At 37.1% G+C, this 21,033-nt stretch overlaps 3 protein-coding genes across 4 annotated transcripts; 2 read left to right on the plus strand and 1 right to left on the minus strand.

Annotated features, from left to right (window-relative positions):
* Positions 1 to 796: 796 nt before the first annotated feature.
* Positions 797 to 1,681, plus strand: LOC123873242. Its single transcript, XM_045918049.1, has 3 exons — positions 797 to 1,083; positions 1,292 to 1,395; positions 1,465 to 1,681. The coding sequence occupies exons 1-3, from the start codon at positions 1,002 to 1,004 to the stop codon at positions 1,651 to 1,653; spliced, it is 375 nt and encodes a 124-aa protein (XP_045774005.1). The 5' UTR covers positions 797 to 1,001; the 3' UTR covers positions 1,654 to 1,681.
* Positions 1,682 to 1,933: 252 nt separating this feature from the next.
* Positions 1,934 to 5,009, plus strand: LOC123873042 (ankyrin repeat domain-containing protein 39). Of its 2 annotated transcripts, none has more exons than XM_045917748.1 (3): positions 1,934 to 2,191; positions 2,503 to 2,724; positions 3,371 to 5,009. In XM_045917748.1, exons 1-3 carry the CDS (start codon positions 2,080 to 2,082, stop codon positions 3,556 to 3,558), a joined length of 522 nt encoding a protein of 173 aa, XP_045773704.1. In that variant the 5' UTR covers positions 1,934 to 2,079; the 3' UTR covers positions 3,559 to 5,009. The 2 variants fall into 2 exon arrangements, with proteins under 2 accessions (XP_045773704.1, XP_045773783.1); XM_045917827.1 differs by having other exon boundaries at positions 2,512 to 2,724.
* Positions 5,010 to 6,707: 1,698 nt separating this feature from the next.
* LOC123871623 (CARD- and ANK-domain containing inflammasome adapter protein-like) lies at positions 6,708 to 14,174 on the minus strand. Its single transcript, XM_045915567.1, has 9 exons — positions 13,967 to 14,174; positions 12,690 to 13,167; positions 11,484 to 11,641; positions 10,742 to 10,917; positions 10,364 to 10,514; positions 9,403 to 9,527; positions 8,748 to 8,877; positions 8,072 to 8,255; positions 6,708 to 7,141 (listed from the first exon to the last, which is right to left on the minus strand). The coding sequence occupies exons 1-9, from the start codon at positions 14,046 to 14,048 to the stop codon at positions 6,757 to 6,759; spliced, it is 1,869 nt and encodes a 622-aa protein (XP_045771523.1). The 5' UTR covers positions 14,049 to 14,174; the 3' UTR covers positions 6,708 to 6,756.
* Positions 14,175 to 21,033: the final 6,859 nt, after the last annotated feature.

The raw sequence follows: 21,033 nt of genomic DNA on the forward strand, positions 1-21,033 counted from the left end.
CCCCGATTAAAAAGTTCTGTTTTAAGAAGGCTGTTTTCCTTTTCCTCGATTGAAAATAATTTAAAAACCTTTGAAAACACCTAATTCAACAAAATATACCTCCCTATTACAAATTATTAATTGCAATTTTTTTTAATGGAATCATAAAAACTCCCGTTATTATACCAATGTTACCTGTTTTTACTGTAAACACTCTCAAAGGTAAACACAGACTTCGTCTGTGGTGACGTTTGCTGGCGCGCGTGCGGTGCTTTTTTGGAGTGTTTTTTTGTGAGAAGTGGCCGGTTTTTGTGTTCTGCTGGTGTTTATTGGTGGTGGAACTGACTGGGAAGCGTTCTAAAGGGGCGCCGCGCGTATGTCGGCGGGCGCCGGCACAGACGAAGTCCATACTTATACATATAGTTTCCCTAACTTGTAAATAACTACACTAGCGGCACGCTATGATGGCCGGTTTGACACATTACAATAGTGATGTGGAATGTCAATTTATTCTCGAACAAAAAACAATTAAGTTTTGTTTTTGTACCTGATTAAATAGGTTTAATAAAACAACGCGTATGTCGGCAGGCGCCGGCGCAGACGGAGTCCATACTTGTACTTGTATAAATTCAATAACTTGAAAATATCACAAACTTGTCATTGGCTAATCAGAGTAAAGCCAGATTTAAAAAAAAAAAAAAAAAAAAAAAAAAAAAAAAACTTGACATTGGCTAATCTGTGTAAAGCCAGACGAGAAAAAAAAACTAAACACACCATGGACCTACTCAACCTACTGATGAATCGTCATGACATTTGACAATGACATTGACATTTACATTTATTGGGTTGGAAATAATTGGTTGAATGTATAAAAATAAAACAAAATAAGAGTCCCAAAGTATATAAATCATTGTATTTTTAGTGTTGTGTTGTAATAATAAGTAAGTAACTTAAAGTAATTTACTAAATATTGTGTAACTGTATTTTCAACTAAACAACTGAGCTAACAATATCCGTAATCAATGCCCTACATTTTGATCAGAGGTAATCTCGCATCGTACGGGCATAAAAACCCTTGGCGTGTATTGGTGTCCGGCTTAAAAGGTAGATTTTGTGGACATAATACCTACTTAATCAGTTTATCTAAAAATGAGAAATACTTACGTCCACTTAATTTAATTATAACGTAGGTACTTAACTACGCATTGCTAATCGGGTCAAGTTCTCATTTTTATGTAAACACGTTATAATATTATATGGTGCAGCTATGAATGATTACTTAGTATATTAATACCTTTGTTCGCTTAAATAGCTGGTGACATAGAGCAACTTAAAAGATTTGCATGCGGTGGATATAGTGACGACTCCACGATTGTTTATCTGCAACATCCTTGCGTAATACTCAGCGCTTTAGAGGTAAATACTGTTTACTTAATCATGTATACTTTACTGATAATGACAGATAACAAAATCAATAAATTACAGGTGCTAGGTTATAAAGTTGTTGCTTCAAGTTCAACAGCAGTGAAACAAGACTATAATGAGTATATGTGGACTATGAGAAAAGAGTTTTCTGAACCTGAACCTTCTATAATTGTTGAACAAGACAATATAACAAACTTCAGTAAAGAGGCTATGCACTATCAACATTCTAACAAGGACGAAGAGGTCTAAACATATCAAGTAATTATAATTTTTAGAATTGCATATAATTGAAAAAATGGAAACAAAAGGTAGTAAAAATGTTTCAGCAAGCAATTTGACCACCATACCTATAACAGAAGATAGTGTTGTTTATGTTGCAGTCAAAGGTTCCTTGCATTCTCAGGATTGTTCAGCATTTGCTTTGGGACAGGAGGAAATAAAAGCTCTTGTCAAAAGATTCCCAGGCTCTGGTTCTGATGTTGTCAATGGAATAACAATAAAGACAAATGTCCTTCAAGCTATAAATGCTTTGGCACAGTTGGGTTATAAAATTGTTTCTAGTACTGGGGAGGCTGAGATTACTTGGACGCTGCAGAGAGAAATATAACTATATTCCCTTCATCTGAAAACATATTTACTATTCATGTTTTATTTATTGTTATAAATTATTTAAAAATGGACCATAAAGATGTTTGTAACCATTTAAATTGCAATGCCACTAATGCGAATGAGTCGGTACGACAGACATTATCAGAAATGGATTGGGAAAGGGGCATATGGAATGCAGGTATGTGTTATTTGTATAATTTTATAAACCAAAAATGAGAAATGTTACCTTTTAAAAAAAAAAAGAATAGTATTCTTGTTTTTAGAGTTCCATAATCCATACCTCAATGAAAAATTGGAACCCCTACTAGGATCACTTTGTCATCCTTGTTTGATTCTTCTCAGAAATGGGTTGGATCATAATGTATGCTCGGTGCATGAGTCTGACTGACTCACTTGGCCTGGTTTTTTTTTAATTCTTAAATGAGTGCAAATATATTTACTCCATCCATCCATCTCAAATAAACATCAATAAAAATCAAATCTTCACAGCTTTTTCAGGAGAAAAAGACAGAGTTCAGTCGCTGATTAGTAAGGCCAGGAATCCAAAGGACCTTGTTAACTGTCTGGACAACTCTGGCTACACTGCATTGCATTATGCTGCACGCAATGGGCACGTAGATATCTGCAGTATTTTGATTGAAAATGGGGCATGTATAAATGCCCAAACTAGAAGTGGAAAAGCCACACCTTTACATAAGGCAGCTGCAGCAGGTTAGATATTTTATTTGTCATAATATTGGGCTATAAAAGATGATAAAATGGCATTTTACACAGTATGTATCTCTACTAACTTAAAAGATTTATCTGTGTGTCACATAAAACTTCAACCTTATCAGTAGGTACAACATAATAAAATATGATCATTGATCAGTGATTTGTTGACCTGTTGACGTTTATTGTTTGGTCTAGTGAGAACTTCAGACTACAGGCAAAGAGATTACCACTAAGTGGTTTAACATTTTTGTATGATGGTGCATTGGAAATGAACTGCCTTACCCCTTCCCATAACTCATCATATCCATCTAAGACTGTATCACTTACTACCAGGTAATAATATCACAGTCAAGGGCTAACTTGTAAAAGATTTAAAAAATTGATTGTCAGTGGGGGCTGCCAACAAAAGTGGAAACTTAAAACTATGAAAAAATTAGGATCTGCTAGGACTTTACTTATTCCGACTACCGAAAGCATTCTTGACACTCCCATTAGAAATTGAACCTTAATAGGTTGCATTAAGGAACACATTTTAAAAGCTAATAAGATTAGCATACATCGGTGCTGCAACCTTAAACTTTTTAGCTGTCTCAAAATCGCCCAACACACCTAATAAGTTTTCATTAAAAAACTTTACTTTCAGGTAAAGCGGAAACCGTGAGATATTTAATTCAGCATGGAGCACAATTAAATTTGCAAGATGCAGATGGCAAGACAGCATTGCATAAAGTTGTAGAACACAAGAAACATGGGCTTGTTAATGTTTTACTTGAGGCTTGTCCTAAATTAAGAGATATAAAAGATAATAAGGGAAACTTAGCTATTGCATAACTTTGTACCTATAAAATGTAAACATAGTCAATAACAATGATAATTTTCATTTTAGATTTAGCATTCCAAATGCTGTTATGAAAGACCTACATTACTTACTGTAGGTACCTATATACTTTAAAAAGCAGTCAATTACGCTTTGCTCTTTGCAAAAAACAAAAACCATTGCAATAATTATTATTTACATTTAAAATTCGACCTAAGCAAACACTAGCAAATTGATAAAAATATTTATTTTAGTAAGTACCTACTTAAGTATCACATTTGTTAATATTTCTCACTTTTGACATATTTTACAGTGTTGTCTTTGAAATTTTTTACCAATTTCTATTTTTTTACTTAATTGAGACTGTTTCACAACTTCCAGATTAACTTTACTTAACGAATAATATTGTGACAGTTTTTGTATTGGGAATCTGTAAAAACGACTTTATCTGTTATATAAAGTTTATCTGGCGGTTGTGAAACAGGCCGTTAATATAATAATAATTGCCATGTCTTAGGCCGCAATTACACTTGTAAGTTTTACTTATGTAAGTAAATTTTTCGATTTACTTAATTTGAAAGAAAAAACGATAAACTACTTAGGAGTGTTTTTATCAGTTTTTTCGTAAAATTAGGTACGTAAGTTACTCACGTGAGTAAAATTTACAGGTGTAATGGCGGCCTTAAGGCTATGTCATGAATAAATACATAATTTATTGGGGTTTAGAAAATAAAATGATGTTTAACTTATTATTATTTATTTAGGCTTAACATCGAACAACCCTGTAATATTTTATTAATGACTACTATTACATAATCCTATATAGGTATTTCGAAGACAATATGAGTATTAATATTGATTACTCCCTTTCGCATCTTAGATTGTCTAAATTAATTACTAAACTAAAACAAAAATTAGTAAAAAATATTTTTTTGGACATAGAGAATAGAAAATTATAAATGCATTGATTAATTATTATCAATAGGTAATACCTAATTGGTACGATTTACCAGTACCTGACTATTTACTTTCATTTAATAATTGTAATAAATCTGGTATTAGGTTTGTGCAATGACTATTTTTTTTTTTTAAATACAAATTCCATAAACAAGTAATTTTTAATGTAATTGTGTGTAATTTCAAGCTAGTCTTACCGTTTTTTTTTTCATATTACATAAATATGTACCTTAACTTCAAAAACGGTAAACGTAATATTATTAATCCTTAGCATATTGTGTATGTATGCATGTATAAGATAGTTTCATTTATTAAGCGGCGCCTTGTATGCGTCAGTTTATACAGTGGCAATACGTGTGCGTGTGATGACTTGCTTGGCCATTGATACAGACTTAATTACTTAGGATAAATCAAACCATACGAGTCTTAGTGCTAAAAAAACAGGCCAAGTGCGAGTCAGACTCGCGCACTGAGGGTTCCGTACTCGGGTATTTTTTCCAACATTTTGCATGATAAATCAAGAACTATTATGCATAAAAATAAATAAAAATCTGGTTTAGAATATACAGGTAAAGCCCTTTCATATGATACCCCACTTGGTACAGTTATCTTACTTTGAAAATTGAAACACATTTTAATTTTTTTTTAAATTATGTGACCACAAATTCGCAAAAAAAAATTTACGAGACATTTCGAGCAAAGGATCATTCTGGCTGTCCAGCGCGGAAATGCAGCCAGTACTCTTGGCTCTCGCGGACATGATTTGTACAGATCAGACTAGCTTTAAGTTTTATTGTAACATTAGCGACCCGTCCCATCTTCGGAAACAGCAAAGTAACAAGATAATGGAGTCTAGCTATAAGTTATTATATCACAAGTCTCGCACGCACATGTGAACATATCTCATACTACTTAATATCTTAGATATAACTTATTTAAGTCACGAAATCGAAACCTATTCTTGTCGTAGGATCAATAATCAATTGCGTAAATACATTGCGTATTTTGTTAATTTTAATAAATAAATATATTTTTGTCTCTAGGAAAGCATAATTTGTTTGTATCCTAAACGTAGTATCTTATAATAATCGAAAATGTTTTATATTTTTCACTAATGTACACCTTTGTACTATTTTAGATATTTGATCTTTCAATAAAAAGAAATTGATGTTGCATTTCTTTTTTTTTTTTTTCATTATCGTTCACTATGGCATATAAAATAACTTAATAAAATTAATTCACACATTAAACTCGACTAATATTCTAATATCACAAAATAATTCACATACATCTACTTGATTTTAATATAAAATCCATATTAATATTATTAATGCGAAAGTGTGTCTGCTGCATACTCACGGCCCCTCGTGTCCGAGTTGTTTAACCAATTTTGACCTATACAGATAGCTTGCATTCCAGGGACGAACATAGTTTTTGTCCCAGAAAATCAGTTCCCACTGAATTTTTAAAAACCTAACCAAATCGCGGGATCATCTAGTTAACCATAAAGTTCACATGTTATGTTTTGATTGTCGTTCGCTATAACGAATGTGTTTTACTTATGACATGACCGAAATGATCAAATTTTACATAATATTTTACTCCTAATTGATTAACGTCCAAGATTAAATAGGTACAATACAATACAGAATGTTTTCTTGGGAGCAGTCAGTGAAGCGAAAATAAACTAAACAAAACAATTCAGTCCATGTCAAGACTAATAATTTTAAAGAAAATAAAAACTGCATATAATTTGCAAAAATCTCACACTCGGGGTTAGGATTTAGGAATCGAATCTGCACTTTTTCTGAAAAAATCGAAAGTAGGTATAGCCGGATGAGAAAAGTAAAGAACTTCGCCATATTGCGGAAAACTAGTGGAACTAATTTATAAGTAATCTAAGTATACAATACTTTAGACATACCGATTGTAATGAAAAAGCAAAAGTGGCGCCCTGGAGCAAGTTTTTTATCTGGTCAGGCTATAATTTTATTGTGGTAATCAAGATAATGTAATAAAATTGTTGAAATTGACGACATGGTTACTCAGAAAAACTTCCTCTATCTCTATTCTACCTGTACCTAGTTTATATTTTGGCCTCACTGACCGTTTGACCTAGCTTCCTTGACCAAAAGATCGGACTTGGATTTATTTTACTATAGTTGTAATGATTACCTACAGAATATATCTGACAAAAATATTTGACTAGAAATCGGAACTTTCTTTATTTAAAACAGAATAAGTAAAAGAAAACTTTACGAATCAACCGTACAATATATATCTGAATTTCCTTCATCTTCCAACATTAGAAAACTTTTCAAACTCTTGGGTAATGGTAGAGAATCCACGTACGAAAACAGTGGTCTCTTCTTGCAGAATTGTCTTAGTTTTATCCTGCACATATCAAATAGACTAGGCGGTTGTTTACAAATGTGGTATAGCCAATGTTTTGTCGTGCCTTCCTGGGGTATCGAGTTCTGGTCAGGTATCGGAATGTGGTGTCCGGCCTTTAAGAGCAAGCTCGCAAGGCGTATTGATCGTCTTCTACTTGCGATAGAGAGATTGTCCAGGCCACAAGAGTGCAAATCGCATGCGTTCACGTCACAGCCGTGTCGTATCAATAATACGGCTGCAAGATCTCTGAAATATGAAATATTCATATAGGTATACTATTACCTTTAATCAGAAAAAATAGATCATAAATAAAATATTTGACACAATGATAAAAATATCGTAATGTGTAAATTTTCATAACACCAAATAAAAATATTTCAAAGCCATTTCATTTATAAGTAGGTACACTACACCAGCCGGGCGATTCAGAACACTGGACTCGGTAAGTTATCGAACAATAACATGTATTTTCAATTGAAAAATACATCTCAATCAAGAGTGAATCGCCCCGGCAGGCCAGAAATAAAGCAATTCACAATTATTTTGGAAGAACGAGGCGAAGCAGACGACTTCCGAAGTGATTTTAAAAGGACGAGTAGCCAGCAGTCTTTTTAAGCGAAAAGAGGCTGTTAATTTCTACGAGTATTTCGGCCAAGACTTGTGTAGTACGTTTCTGCCATTTGAGAGGAAACAACAGATAAATGAATTCAAGAAAAACTTGCATTGCAACTTTCAGTTATTGTCAGTTTTAGTACTGAAAAAGACGCTGGGCATTTTTCTTCAAAATGGAACGCTGGAGTCGGCGTTCCATTATTTTTTTTTTCTTTCTCGTCTGGCTTTACAAAGATTAGCCAATGTCAAGTTTGTAGTTATTTGTAACAAGTGAGATAAACTATACAAGTATGGACCCCGCCGTCTGTGCCGGCGTTCGCCGACATACGTACGGCACCCCCTTAGAGCGCTTTCCAGTCAGTTTAAAAAAAAAACACTCCAAAACGGCAGAGCACGCCCGCCAGCTAACACCAACACAGACGAAACCCGCGTTCCATTTTTAACTGTAATGTATGCGATGGCTATATTATACTTTGACTGTCGTGATCAATTACTTTTGGGTCTATAGAGTTTATACTGAACTCAATCCTCAGAACTCTAAATCGTTGATTGATGTAAACTTACTTTTGCAGTAATAAAGCTCTATTCAGTGCTGTATCACCAGTAAGGGCGGTAGAGTTCAAATCTATCTTGTACTCTATCAAGCAGACGAGCAATTCCTCAAACTCCTTGGGACATTCTATACTCTCCACGGCTATGTGCAGAGCGCTGGCGCCTGTTATGCTGTTGCATGAATTCACGTTGGCTCCTACAAGTAACAAATAGATTTATACACTAAAAAGAAAAAATGATACTATACCTACCTAAGGCTTAAAGCACATTGTCGCAGAGTTAAAGCGCCGCGAAGTGTCTTTTCTTAATGTTTCAAAATAAAGTGAGCATTAACTTCAAGACGTAATTAATGTACCTAAGTACATAATAATTTGAGTAGTATTTAAAAGATTTTTTACAAACGTCCGTGAGAACGCATATTTGCTTTCTCGCATACCAATCACTAATTTTTATTTTGCTTCACAAGAATTTGTACGTTACTTTGTAGATAGAGTTCAGTTTATTTTAGAATTCCCATCGCTTTGACTTTGCGCTAATGTGTTTTGAGCCTAAAAAATGTTATCATACTGAAGATATATTGGGGACATAGCAAAACCTCACCATTACGGACCATGACATTCAGCAATGAGGATTATGACGTAAAGAGAGAACATTTTCAAAAAAGAAGATTCACTTCAAAAATCTTCACCTTTCTGCAAAAGTATCCGAGCAACTGTAGGCTGAGACAATCTCGCCGACAGCAGCAAGGGCGTATCACCGTTATCATTGTGCAAGTTTATACCACCGCCTAAGTTTGCAAGCATTCGAACTATTTCCTCCTAAAATAAGTGACTTATTAGTTTATCAACTAACTACTTAACCATTTTTAGGATGGACAAAAGAGGTTTATGACGTCTACTTGTTCAAGATAATATAATTGAATCGTTCTTACTGGTCATATTTGTTAGACTTTTAAAGCCTGGAGTCTACCTCCGGTAGTACATCGAATCGAGCCGAAACGCATATTAATTAAAGTATGACAAACAATTCCTATAGAGAATCCATCCATACTAATATTATAAATGCGAAAGTGTGTCTGTCTGTCTGCTACCTTTTCACGGCCCAACAGTTTAACCGATTCTGACTAAAGGTACAGGGTTAGCTTATATCCCGGGGACGGACATAGGCTACTTTTTATCCCGGAAAATCAAAGAGTTCCCACGGGATTCCTAAAAACCCATCCGCTTAACCGATTTGTATGATATTTGGTACCGAGGTAGCGCCCCTGTAAAGCCAGTTATGTAAGAACAATTATGTGTAAAAAAAATATATACTTTAAGGTTCGAAATAGTCATAGCAGTTACCTGGCGCTGTATAATGGCGTTGTGCAGTAATTTGTGCGAGTGTGTCACTCGAGCTCCCGATAATAGAAGAACCTCCACAACTTTGGTGTATCGCTGCCAAACTGCCTCACATAAAGGTGTATAGCCTAAGGAAGAAATTATGAAATCAGCTTTCATACCCTTAACACATTCATTACGAAAATTAACCAGAAATGTCTCTCATGATGCGAAGCTGAAGAGGCAATGGACAGGGCACATAGTTCGAAACACCGATAGATGTGCTGGAATGGCGACCTCGCTCTGGAAAGAGCAGCGTTGGACGATCCCACACTAGTGGACGGATGACATCAAGCGAGTTGCAAGGGGCCACTGGATTTTGTCGGCGCAAGACCGTGTCATGTAGAAGTGTCCTATCAACTGACCTAACAACCCTACAAGAGATTTTTGTCCAGCAGTGAACGTCTATCGATTGATGATGACGATGACTCAATAATACTAGAAAGTCTAGAAACATACTCGTATTATGATTATGATATTACTATGCGATATGTCGATTTACTATGAGTATTATTGAATGAATAAGCCATAAATAAAATATTGCATTACCAATTGTAGTCGGGTGTTATAAAAAGCATCACGTCAATGTTTTATACTTCAACTGCATTAATGGTAACGGGCCGCTATATTTTCAAGCATGCTCGATGGTGTCGTTTTAGTCAAAGGTATTAGTCAAACACGGCGCCAATTTCTTTTACACTGTGCCGCTACACGCATGTATACCACACACACTCACACACACACACACACACAAGCGTACGAATTTGTCTTCACTTTTTAAAATACGAATGTATGAACTTTGCCTATCTGGAGTTTTATAATATCTTTGAGGAGTCATAACGCGGAAGACCGACGATGTTCGAAAGTTTGCTTTATCATTTGTATCAATGTTACTTGGCGGTAAGTCAAAGAAGCCCAAACTTACCATGAATTTCTTCCCCGTTCACATTAGCCCCAACGGATATGAGATACTTGACAACGTCCACGTGACCTCTACCTGCTGCTAAGTACAACGCTGTCCGCTCACTCGTGTCTCGCGCTTCTAAGTAACCTCCATTATTGACTAGAATTTTTACCTTAAATGGTAAAAAGAAAATAATATAAAACCTACATTTCATAATAAAAAACAATATAATATTATGGCTATAATAAGCAATATCAAGTTCAAAACAAATTACTAAAGTCCAGATGGAGTGTTCTGAGTTTCATAAAATAATAATGTAATCTTAGCACTGAAATATTTTTTTTTATTTTTATTTTGTGGATTACTTCTGTATAATTAAATTGTTTTTCGGTCACCTACCAGTTCCAAGAAGCCCCTTGATGCTGCAAAATGTAAGGGTGTCATTTTCTCATGAGTTTTGTAATTGACTTGGCTGCCTGCTGCCAACAGCTGCCTTGCTATCTCAGCATGATTCCTCATAACAGCTATATGAAGGGATGTTAGCCCATCACCTGCTGTGACATCAATTTTACAACCTGATGGAAAAAACTACTTATAATATAATATAATAAATAAATAAAATACTTAAATATAATGTATATATGTAATAATAATATAAATATAAATAATGAAATAAATGCTACAAATGCGGCCTGAAAAATAACAGCCATTATGCTTATATAAAATTATTCAAATTCCTACTTCTTATTGCTTATTAGGTGTTAAGTTTTATTTAGGAGGTCGTTCACACAGGCTGCGTAAGCGTAGACGTAGCGCGTATCATTGCGTTGTATTATATGAAACTGTATGAAACATGGCATACCGCATGCATGGCGTGAACGTTCACGTAAATGTAATGCGTGCAAATACGTCTATGGGTACACGCGCGTCACTACGCACGTGTACGTGCTGATCCGCAATTGGTGTCAATCGGCCATTAGAATAAATATTTTTGTTCCCCTTTGAAAAGTTCCAATATTTTTAAATTTATGGTCTTAACTATCAATGTTTTGCAATTGTAATTAAACTTTATGTTCAAGTGTTTGAAAAGTTCTTGTTCAGCTATAGAAAAAAAAAAAAATTTAGAAACTTAAATTGATACCTGCATCTAGAATTAATTTAACAATTCCAGAATGTCCTTGCTCCACTGCGTAATGTAGTGCTGTTCTCATAAAAGCATCTTGCTGGTCAATACCATTTGTTAGAACAGAAGCAGATGCAATTGCAGCACCAGTACATTCTAAAATTGCTGCATACCATCTGGAAAAGATTTAGACTTACTTTTTTTATTATTGTGAGATAGGCTTGCCCTTCAGGAAAATCATCTATACTTCTACACTATAATAAAAAAAATTGAAGTGTCTGTAATTTCGAAATAACTACCTCATATTAAGCTCATATGGTTACTTGAAACATACAATAACTGAATCACAGGTTTTTGAAATTTTTGTTGGCCTATTTGAATAGGCTAATCTTCAGAATGGCTGAACCTATTTTGACAGGACTTTCACTGACAAGTAGAGAATTAACCGAGGAGTAACATAGGCCACTTTTTACCGATTTTCAAAAATGGAGGAGCTGTTTTTCTACCTAAATACACCAATATCTCCAAGCTTTCCGAACTGATTTGCGTAATTTTTTTGAATATTAGTGGGTAATCAATATTGATAATTTTTTGGTATTCGACAAAATGGGAGTAAATTTTAAACCATCACCTTTTTAAAAGTATGTTATGTGTTTGTTATTCATCACAATCAAAATCAAATAAAGTTATACTAACATCTTACAAACACTTGATTTGAATTGTTAAAGTGATTTTAATTGCTCATGTGCTACTTGATTTGTGATTTTGATCAGATCAGAATCTTATACTTGACATAGACTTCTTTTCGATATGCCAGTGTAAAATACAGCTGTATCCAGTGCATTTGTTACTACTTACTAACAATTAATTAATTATTTTTCCATTCAATGTCCCAAAATATTCAAATACTTTTCAGGCTAGTTCACGTTTTTGAGAATGGATTTTGAGAATGGATTATTGATTATTTTAATATTTTATCTTTATATTTTCAATACACAAAACTACAAGCAACACTGTCGGTACAGACTTGTGCAACACTAAAACTGTACAGCAATGATTTTTATTCTGGTCCTGGTGGAACAAATTAGATTAAAGTGGAAAGCAAAGTTGTATCAATCAGACTTTATGTCTGTTTTGTCTCAATCAGTCAGATGGGTTTTTTCTCAACAACAAAACATCTCAAAGATTTATCCTGTTAAATTTTATCTAAATATTCATACTGACTTGTACATAGAAGACCATGTTTCATCTTCACTTGTAGTAGGAGCTACATTGCCTATTTCTTCATCCCACTCTAAATCAGCTTGAGGAGTTGAAACAAGGGATGAAGGGCTAACTGGAGACTTGCAGCCACCAATCTTGCTTTCATCACTGCTGGAACCTTCACTATGTATGAATACAAAATACCCCTGATTTTTATCTGGGTTTTGACCTCGCAATGAATCATTTTCACCTAACTGAGTCTCTTTGAAAGTTCTATCACTCAAATTTTTACATTTAATAACAGTTTCTTCGCATTCTGTGCTTTTTAATTTCCTTTTATGCGACTTTGAATGCCTCTTCTTGGTACAACCCTGTGTTGATGGTTTCTTGATAGAGCTACAGGCATCTATTAAGAGTTTGCATATGTTCTTATTGCCAATTTTAGCAGCCTCTCCCAAAGATGTTTTGCCATGACAAGTAATTTTGTTTGGATTTGCACCTGTGAGATTAAAATATGATATTTATAATATTATGTTCATTATGTTCATCCAAAATATTTTCTAACAATGAATTATTTAAGCAGGTATAGTGTACTCAAACAAACAGTCCACTCTGAATTTGCCACATGGTGGATTGCACAATGCACAAGTCAGTTTTAGGATAAATACACAAGCCCAGATGCCTATACGCCTTGTGGTCAGATTGGGGTACTTGTTTTGCTCATACTATATTTAATTTTAAGAAGGTAATTTAGATGTTTGATTGATTTCAACATGGCAAAATAAAATTTTTCAATTGACTTACAGACAATGCTTAAAGCAATGGGTGAAGCATGAAATTGTACACAGGAGTTCCTAATAATGTGGTAGAGTACTAAGAAAGGATTTTTGTCTATTCACGTATGCAGCAAACTATAACATACTTCTATCTCAGCCACAAAAAATTCACGAATGGACGCAATCGCATTTTTTCTTGGTATAAATTAGTTCTTTACATGGTACATGGAAATATAGGTCAATATATTATATTGTATGTAAAATTTTAGAATTTCGCTTTGATTCCTGCCAATGTGAATGACCATATAAACTGCAACAATTGTCTTGAAATTATTTATATAAAAGATTGCTTCCAATAATTAATAATTCTGTTACTTTCCGCGGCTTAGTCGCTGAATCGATCTTTATTATTTATTGCATTCTACAGATTTTCATCCCACAAAACAAAAAGTCCCTGAACATTTTAAAAACTAAATATAAGCATATTTAAGTAGTGGATGAATTCGCATTCGCAATTATTACCTTGAGATACTAAATGTAAAACTGCATCCATATCATCTTGAAGCACTGAATCATATAATTTGTCTTCTAATGATTTTTCCATAGTCCTTAATAAAGCTTTATTTCCTTTAATGTGCTTCTAATGGACCGTGTGTAATGTGTAGCCACTATTCACTAATAACTTAAATATAGTTTTAGCAGGTTGTGTGTTTATCGTATTTTTAAATAAATGTCGTGATGTCAAAGAGCAAAGGGAATATATGAATATAATCACTAAAAAAAAAAAAATATATTGCTAGTATAGTCAAAGAGTATGTATTTTTTTCTCTCTCGTCTGGCTTTACATAGATTAGCCAATGTCAAGTTTGTGTTATTTCGGCTCTGTGCCTACGGCCTGACCCATAGAGATTACCTCTCCTATTTACGGTCACGAAGTAGGTGTGTGCCCTCTACCTATCCCTTTCCCTCAACTAAACGCCTATCATGTTGTCCCTATCCCACGCTGCATCAGACGGCTAGGGGCGCGGCGGCCCGAGATCCGCCATCTTACTTCAGTACGCTTTTATTTACGCGAGCGAGTGGTGTGTGTGAAATATAAGTGAAGGAAGAATTGAAATATTCCATAAAAAACGTTGTGTAACGTTCGTAGATCATCAATTTTGTTTATGGAGAATAAATTAAGGTGAGTGTTCTTCTGTTGGTTTCAGATTCCGTTTCTGTTCAGCGATACCTCTGCTTGAGGCCAGAGGAGATTACTGCTAAACTAAAGTTTAGTTTTTAGCGTATTTAAAGTACCTACGACTCCGATCTCGGGTCAAGCCCAGACGGACACAGTTAAACAGCTAACTGACACCAATTCTGGCCCGACCGGGCCCAGAGTTCGGGCCGACCGGGCCCCGAGGTTGGGCCGACCGGGCCCGAAATTTGGTCCGACCGGGCCCGAATTTCGGGCCGACCGGGTCCGAAATTTGATCCGACCGGGCCCAGAAGTTGACCCGTCCGGGCCCGGAACCTGGGCCGACCGGGCCCAAGACTTAGTAATTTAAACCGGAGGGTCCGGGTTTCGACCCGACCCGGAACCGATCGATCCGTGTCCGGGTCAGACTACGGTTAGAGTCGAGTCAATTCTTGGCTTTGAATACGAGACCGGGCCCAGGGTCTGCGTCAAACTACTCTTCTGGTTTGGGGGTCCAACCCAAGATCTATCCTGATCGTGTTCGAGTAAAATTATTTGGTACTACAAGGTTCCCAAATCGGGCCGGACGGACGCTTTATTTTACAAACAATGGTGTCACGTGAACTGAACACTATCTTTTCTCTTGATTCGGCAGATGGCGACATCCCAAGGTTTCGTCACGCTCGGGGAACTCTTCAGCAGACAATGTGAAGAAGAGGATGAGGAGTTATTCGCTAGAATTAAATTGATCATAAAAGAAAGCCTCCCAGATGGATGGAGAGACTGGAAGGTTATAGATTGGTCCAAAGAAGAACTTTTGGGTAGAAGAACAGACCACAAAATATTAAATAAATTACGGTTTGCGATCCCGTCAGTAGAGTTAGTAAAGGCTTTCTACCCAGCGGCGAGGACAATCGGGGAAAAGCTGTACAAGGCCATGAAGGTGAAACTGTTAGACTGGGATATTTGCAGAGCTTTAATAACCAACCCAAACCACGTGGCGGCTAAACTGCGTGGCTCGGCGGCGCAGGCTGAGATATTTTACAGGGCAGTCGAGCCCATAAGAGCGTCAGTTTTCTCCAGGGAGCACATTTCGGATGTTCTAACCACGGATGTAGAATCCCACCAAAATAGGGTAGGGAGCTTTTCTAGGTCTAACTCCTGTAACCGAACGAAGCCCGTACAGGATAAATCCAAGAAACGGAGGCGGTCTAGGCGGTTGTCATCGTCATCAGAAGAAAGCCTAGGCCAGTCAAGGTCAAAGAGGAACCGGTCCAACTCGTCATCACCAGAAAGAGACTCATCTAAACGTGAAAGCTACTCCCCATCATCTTCGGATTTGCCTAAAGAGAGTCCGATTGAAGCAAGATTGGACAGGATGGAGGAAATGATGTTTAATTTTTTAAATATGGTGAATACGAATAAGGATAACGAGAGGGTAGAGAACTGGCGAGCGCCTAGCCCGGAGTTGGGTTTACCTGGTAAGGCGGCTAGCCGAGAAGTAAATGACAGTTGGGACATTTTTTCGCCAGCCACAAAGGAAAGTGAACCAGCGGTCCCCAGAGCCGTTCCAATCTTGGAGCAGCAGGGTCTAAAATGTCAAAGGTTCGGGGAGCCGACATGGAACAAAATCCGTTATGCGGAGTCTCAAAAGAAGCTCCAGGCGTCGCCGGTGTTCCACTGCCTACGAGTGAATGCATCTCTGTATCAGCATTCAAACCCGAGTCCTCTTAAAGATTTATTAGGAAAGTGTGATTCGGCTTTCGGCACAGTAACACATGGCCTATTAACACAGCGCCTAAGGCTCCAAGAGTGTCTGAAAAAAGTAGCAGAGCAGCATCCAGAGGCAACGGGAAGCCTGATGAAGATATTGGCGGCAGATAGTGAACTCCGTACTATATCCGATGATTTGCTCCAGTATACTTGCGGCAAACGGGCGGAAATCATTGAATCTCGACGAAAATTATATGAACCAAAAAGCAACTATTACCGATCAGTCCTTAGTGAAATCCCACCATCGGAGACTCATCTGTGGGATGAAGAAAAACTTCAACAGGCAATTAAAACGCATGGTATTTCTAAAATTGCTCCGCCTAATCGTCGGCTTTTCTCAAATCAAAGTAGTATAAAGGAAAATATAGCAAAACAACCTAGGGATTTGAACAACCCGAGGAAGTCTTTTCAAGTGAATAGGAAATTCAAGAAACCAGAACTTAAAGATCGATCTCAGAAACATCAAGCACCAAAGGACCAGAAACGCCGTAGTTTTAAGGAAAGGAGCGGGAGGGAGAGACGGCGGTATATTTGACGGCAACGGTTTTCGAGCGGGACAACTGGCCGACCACATTTCAGCTTGGAAAAAATTAGGTGCTCCAAAATCGATCCTAAGCATTATAAAAGGTTACTTAATTCCTTTCTCCAAGAAACCACCAATAACATATTTCACAAAAAACTTACTAAAGAAGTTCCAGACGCCGGTATCTTCACAAATGAAGAAAGAAATTATGAAAATGATCCGTCAAAAGACGATAAAAAGGATACATTGCAAGTCAGGCTTTCTTTCAAAGATGTTCTTAACACCAAAGTCAGGAGGAAAGTGGAGAACAGTGTTCAACCTAAAAAGATTAAACAACTACGTTGGTATACAAAAATTCCGTTTAATAAATCATCGCAAGCTGCAGTTTTTCCTACAGCGGGGAGACTATATGACAAAAATAGATCTAACTCAAGCATATTACCATGTTCCAATATCAAAAAGACACTGGCGTTACCTGTCATTACACTATCGAAACAGAACCTACGCGCTTACAGCGCTCCCCTTTGGTCTGAGTTCGGCACCTCAAATTTTTGCCAAAATAACAAATTGGATAGCCAAACTCCTAAGAAAACAAAATATACGCCTGGTCGTATACCTAGACGATTTTTTGATTGTGAATCAAAATCCAACGGAATTAAGAAAGGAAGTGATTATAGTCTTAGAGACTCTCAAAACTTTGGGTTTCAAAATAAACGTGGAGAAGTCAGTACTAAGACCAACGAGGGAAATAACCTTTCTAGGAATAAACTGGAATACCGAGGTGAATGTGAAAAGACTACCTTTAGACAAGATACAAACACTAAGGAAGTCGATTCAAAAACTCATGAAAAACGAAAGATGGTGCTGGAGACAGGCGAAATCAGTGCTGGGCAAAATGGAGTTCGCTTCGTTCGTGATTCCACTAGGGCGTCTACACTGTCGGAAAATTCAAAGAGCTGTGAACCGCTTGCCCGAGTCAGCCCCTTCCCTCCGGTTCTCAGTAAAAGCAGAAATTCTCCTAGAGTTGCAATGGTGGATGGAGAACTTAGAACAAGGTTCGAATATTATCGTCAAAGAACCACAGATATATCTGGTAACCGATGCCTCAGACACGGGTTGGGGAGCAGAGTTGGAAGACAAGCTAATATCGGGAAAATGGTCCGTGGCGCAAAAAAAGTGGCACATAAACAGAAAAGAAATGTTCGTTATTTACGAGATATTATCAAATTACCAGACCGCACTACGGAACAAAAGCATTCTAATACAATCCGACAGCAAAACAGTGGTGGCGTACATAAGGAACCAGGGGGGAACAAAATCTCTAACCCTTCTAAAACTAGCAAGCAACATCTTAAACCTGGCGATTCGCAGAAATATAGAAATTCGGATAGAACATATCCCAGGCCGCTACAATGTGATATCAGACCATCTGTCAAGGGGCAGAAGTCTACCAGACTGGCATTTATCCAGTCTGATGCAGGAGAGGATCTTTATGAAATGGGGCATTCCATGTATAGACCTTTTTGCAACACAGGAGTCAGCGGTAGTTGCGAGGTTCGTCACGCGATACCCATGCAATCAGGCGGAATTCGTGAATGCCTTTACAAAGACGTGGGGCTACAAACTGGGCTGGATATTTCCACCGCCACCGTTGATACCCAGGATATTACAACACCTCAACGAGTGTCAGGGGACGTACATTTTAATAGTACCAAGATGGGAGAACGTTTTCTGGCGACCAATCCTCAAGAGGAGAGCCCTCGACAAGCCGTTCACAATACGGAATTTGAGAGAGCATCTCGTAGACTATCGAAACAATCAAGTGCCCCCCAAAATACAAGATTTATACTTGGAAGCATGGAAAGTACGGGGTGGGCTGATTTAGTGGAAAATTGGTCAGTTGAGGAGAGACAAATCCTAGAAACTTCGTGGCGTAAGTCATCCTTAGGTACTTACTCAGCAGCATGGAAGAGTTGGTGCCAGTGGGCTAAGGATAGAAAGGTCTCAATTAATAACCCTACTCCTACTGTGGTGGCGCAGTATCTTTGTTTCTTATACTGTAAAAAGAATTTGTCCTATAGATCTATATGCGTGCACAAATCAACGATTGCAACGTTCTCAAATCCTTTAAATACAGATAAAATCTCCAGTAATCCTTTAATAAAGCATATTCTGAAAGGGATATTGAACTCAAATCCTCAGACTCATCGAGCAAAAATATGGGACCTCAAAAAATTATTATCTTGGATACAGGTCAATCCGCCTGACCCGTGTAACCTATTTCAGGTTTCGAGGCATTTAGCAGTACTCTTACTGCTAGCATCAGGCAGGAGAGTGCATGACCTGACTCTGCTCAGGATAGATTCGAATTTTTTAATGCAATCAGAAAATGAAGTCATTTTTTGGCCACAATATGGATCCAAAACGGACAAGCCTAAACATATACAATCGGGATGGAAATTATTGAGGAATGAAGTACAGTTATGGGATATAATATATTGGTTAAAGCAATATGTTGAAGTTTCACATCAGAGACGACAGGCCAATGGTCAAATTATTCTATCGTTGTTTGTCACAACACGGGGGAAAGTCGGTCCAGCTTCTCGGTCGGTGATAGCTGGATGGGTACGCACAGCCTTAAGGTCAGCAGGCATAGAAGCGGGGGCAGGCAGTACACGCTCTGCAGTGGCCACTTTTAGATTTAACAATCATATGTCATTGGAGGAAGTACTGAGGAAAGGGAATTGGCAAGGTCCAGATAACTTTTTCAAACATTACTACAGAGAGATTGATAAGTTACCATCCAGTGATGGGATCAATGTGCAAAAAATCACTGATGCTTTTGTGCCTTTATAATACTGATTATATACCCAATTATTTTAGTATAATATTTCTTTCTTTTTAAATTGTTTTTGTTTGTCTTTGGAGACGTTTATGTTAAATGGGTATTCTGTAGCTAGGAGATACGTACACACTTATGGTCAACTGTGTGCCTATTTTAGTTTATGTTTTGAATGTTTAGTTTTGTTGCTATCTTATACTAATAAGACTCATGTCAAGGTATATTAAATTACCTGCTCATAAAGCCTATTGGGGCAAATTGTCAACGTTCAAAATAAATGGTAATGATTATTTTGGTTTGGTTTTTTCTTTGGATGATGTATAGCTTAAAAGTTTTCCTTTTATGCCTATCCAAGGGGCCTATCACAGTACGCTGCTGGGTTAGTTACCTAACATACCGCCGGCAGATTGAAGACACATCTCTATGGGTCAGGCCGTAGGCACAGAGCCGAAATAAACCAATTTTCCCCCCGAAGGGAAGAAAATTGATATTTCGGGTCTTGCCGTAGGCCTGACCCAGGCAATTACTTGCCGGGGGATGGGTACTGAAGTAAGATGGCGGATCTCGGGCCGCCGCGCCCCTAGCCGTCTGATGCAGCGTGGGATAGGGACAACATGATAGGCGTTTAGTTGAGGGAAAGGGATAGGTAGAGGGCACACACCTACTTCGTGACCGTAAATAGGAGAGGTAATCTCTATGGGTCAGGCCTACGGCAAGACCCGAAATATCAATTTTCTTCCCTTCGGGGGGAAAATTGGTTTATTTATACAAGTATGGACCCCATCAGTGCCGGCGCGCGCTCGCCGACACACGCACGGCACCCCCATAAAAACCATCATAAAACGCTTTCCAGTCAGTTTTAATAAAAAAAAAAAACACTCCAAAAAGGCGAGCACGCCCGCCAGCTAACACCAATACAGACGAAGTCCAAGAGTAATGATTGTAATCCTACCTACTCATATCAAGTGATTAACTACATACATGGTACTCTTTGAATCATTTTGAATCAGTTAGACATTTTGTTTTATTTAAATTGTCAAGTGATGACACCGGTAGAAAGATTTAACTAACTATCTCATATTTTGGATTTTTAGATTCTAGATTTTTATATTGAAATGTTAGGATTTCTGGATTCTTAATTTTCTGAAATCTGCTTTTTCTGAGGGACCTTACGTATAACTAAAATGTTACCCGTATCCCTGTATCCTGTGTAGTATATTTATCTGTGGAATTTCGTGACTGTTGCATTGTCAAAATGATGTCAAATAGTCATC

The sequence above is a fragment of the Maniola jurtina genome, chromosome 1, assembly GCF_905333055.1.
Source record: "Maniola jurtina chromosome 1, ilManJurt1.1, whole genome shotgun sequence".
Classification (NCBI taxonomy): Eukaryota; Metazoa; Arthropoda; class Insecta; order Lepidoptera; family Nymphalidae; genus Maniola; species Maniola jurtina.

What these genes read in the sequence shown, in the direction of transcription:
- LOC123873242 (XM_045918049.1), top strand. Translation starts at nt 1,002, where the DNA reads ATGCCCTACATTTTGATCAGAGGTAATCTCGCATCGTACGGGCATAAA. An exon ending in ATTGGTGTCCGGCTTAAAAG is followed by an intron (nt 1,084 to 1,291) that starts GTAGATTTTGTG and finishes TCGCTTAAATAG; the next exon opens with CTGGTGACATAGAGCAACTT. An exon ending in TAATACTCAGCGCTTTAGAG is followed by an intron (nt 1,396 to 1,464) that starts GTAAATACTGTT and finishes AATAAATTACAG; the next exon opens with GTGCTAGGTTATAAAGTTGT.
- LOC123873042 (XM_045917748.1), top strand. Translation starts at nt 2,080, where the DNA reads ATGGACCATAAAGATGTTTGTAACCATTTAAATTGCAATGCCACTAAT. An exon ending in AAGGGGCATATGGAATGCAG is followed by an intron (nt 2,192 to 2,502) that starts GTATGTGTTATT and finishes AAATCTTCACAG; the next exon opens with CTTTTTCAGGAGAAAAAGAC. An exon ending in ACATAAGGCAGCTGCAGCAG is followed by an intron (nt 2,725 to 3,370) that starts GTTAGATATTTT and finishes CTTTACTTTCAG; the next exon opens with GTAAAGCGGAAACCGTGAGA.
- LOC123871623 (XM_045915567.1), bottom strand. Translation starts at nt 14,048, where the DNA reads ATGGAAAAATCATTAGAAGACAAATTATATGATTCAGTGCTTCAAGAT. An exon ending in TTTACATTTAGTATCTCAAG is followed by an intron (nt 13,168 to 13,966) that starts GTAATAATTGCG and finishes TTAATCTCACAG; the next exon opens with GTGCAAATCCAAACAAAATT. An exon ending in ACGCCATTATACAGCGCCAG is followed by an intron (nt 8,878 to 9,402) that starts GTAACTGCTATG and finishes CACTTATTTTAG; the next exon opens with GAGGAAATAGTTCGAATGCT.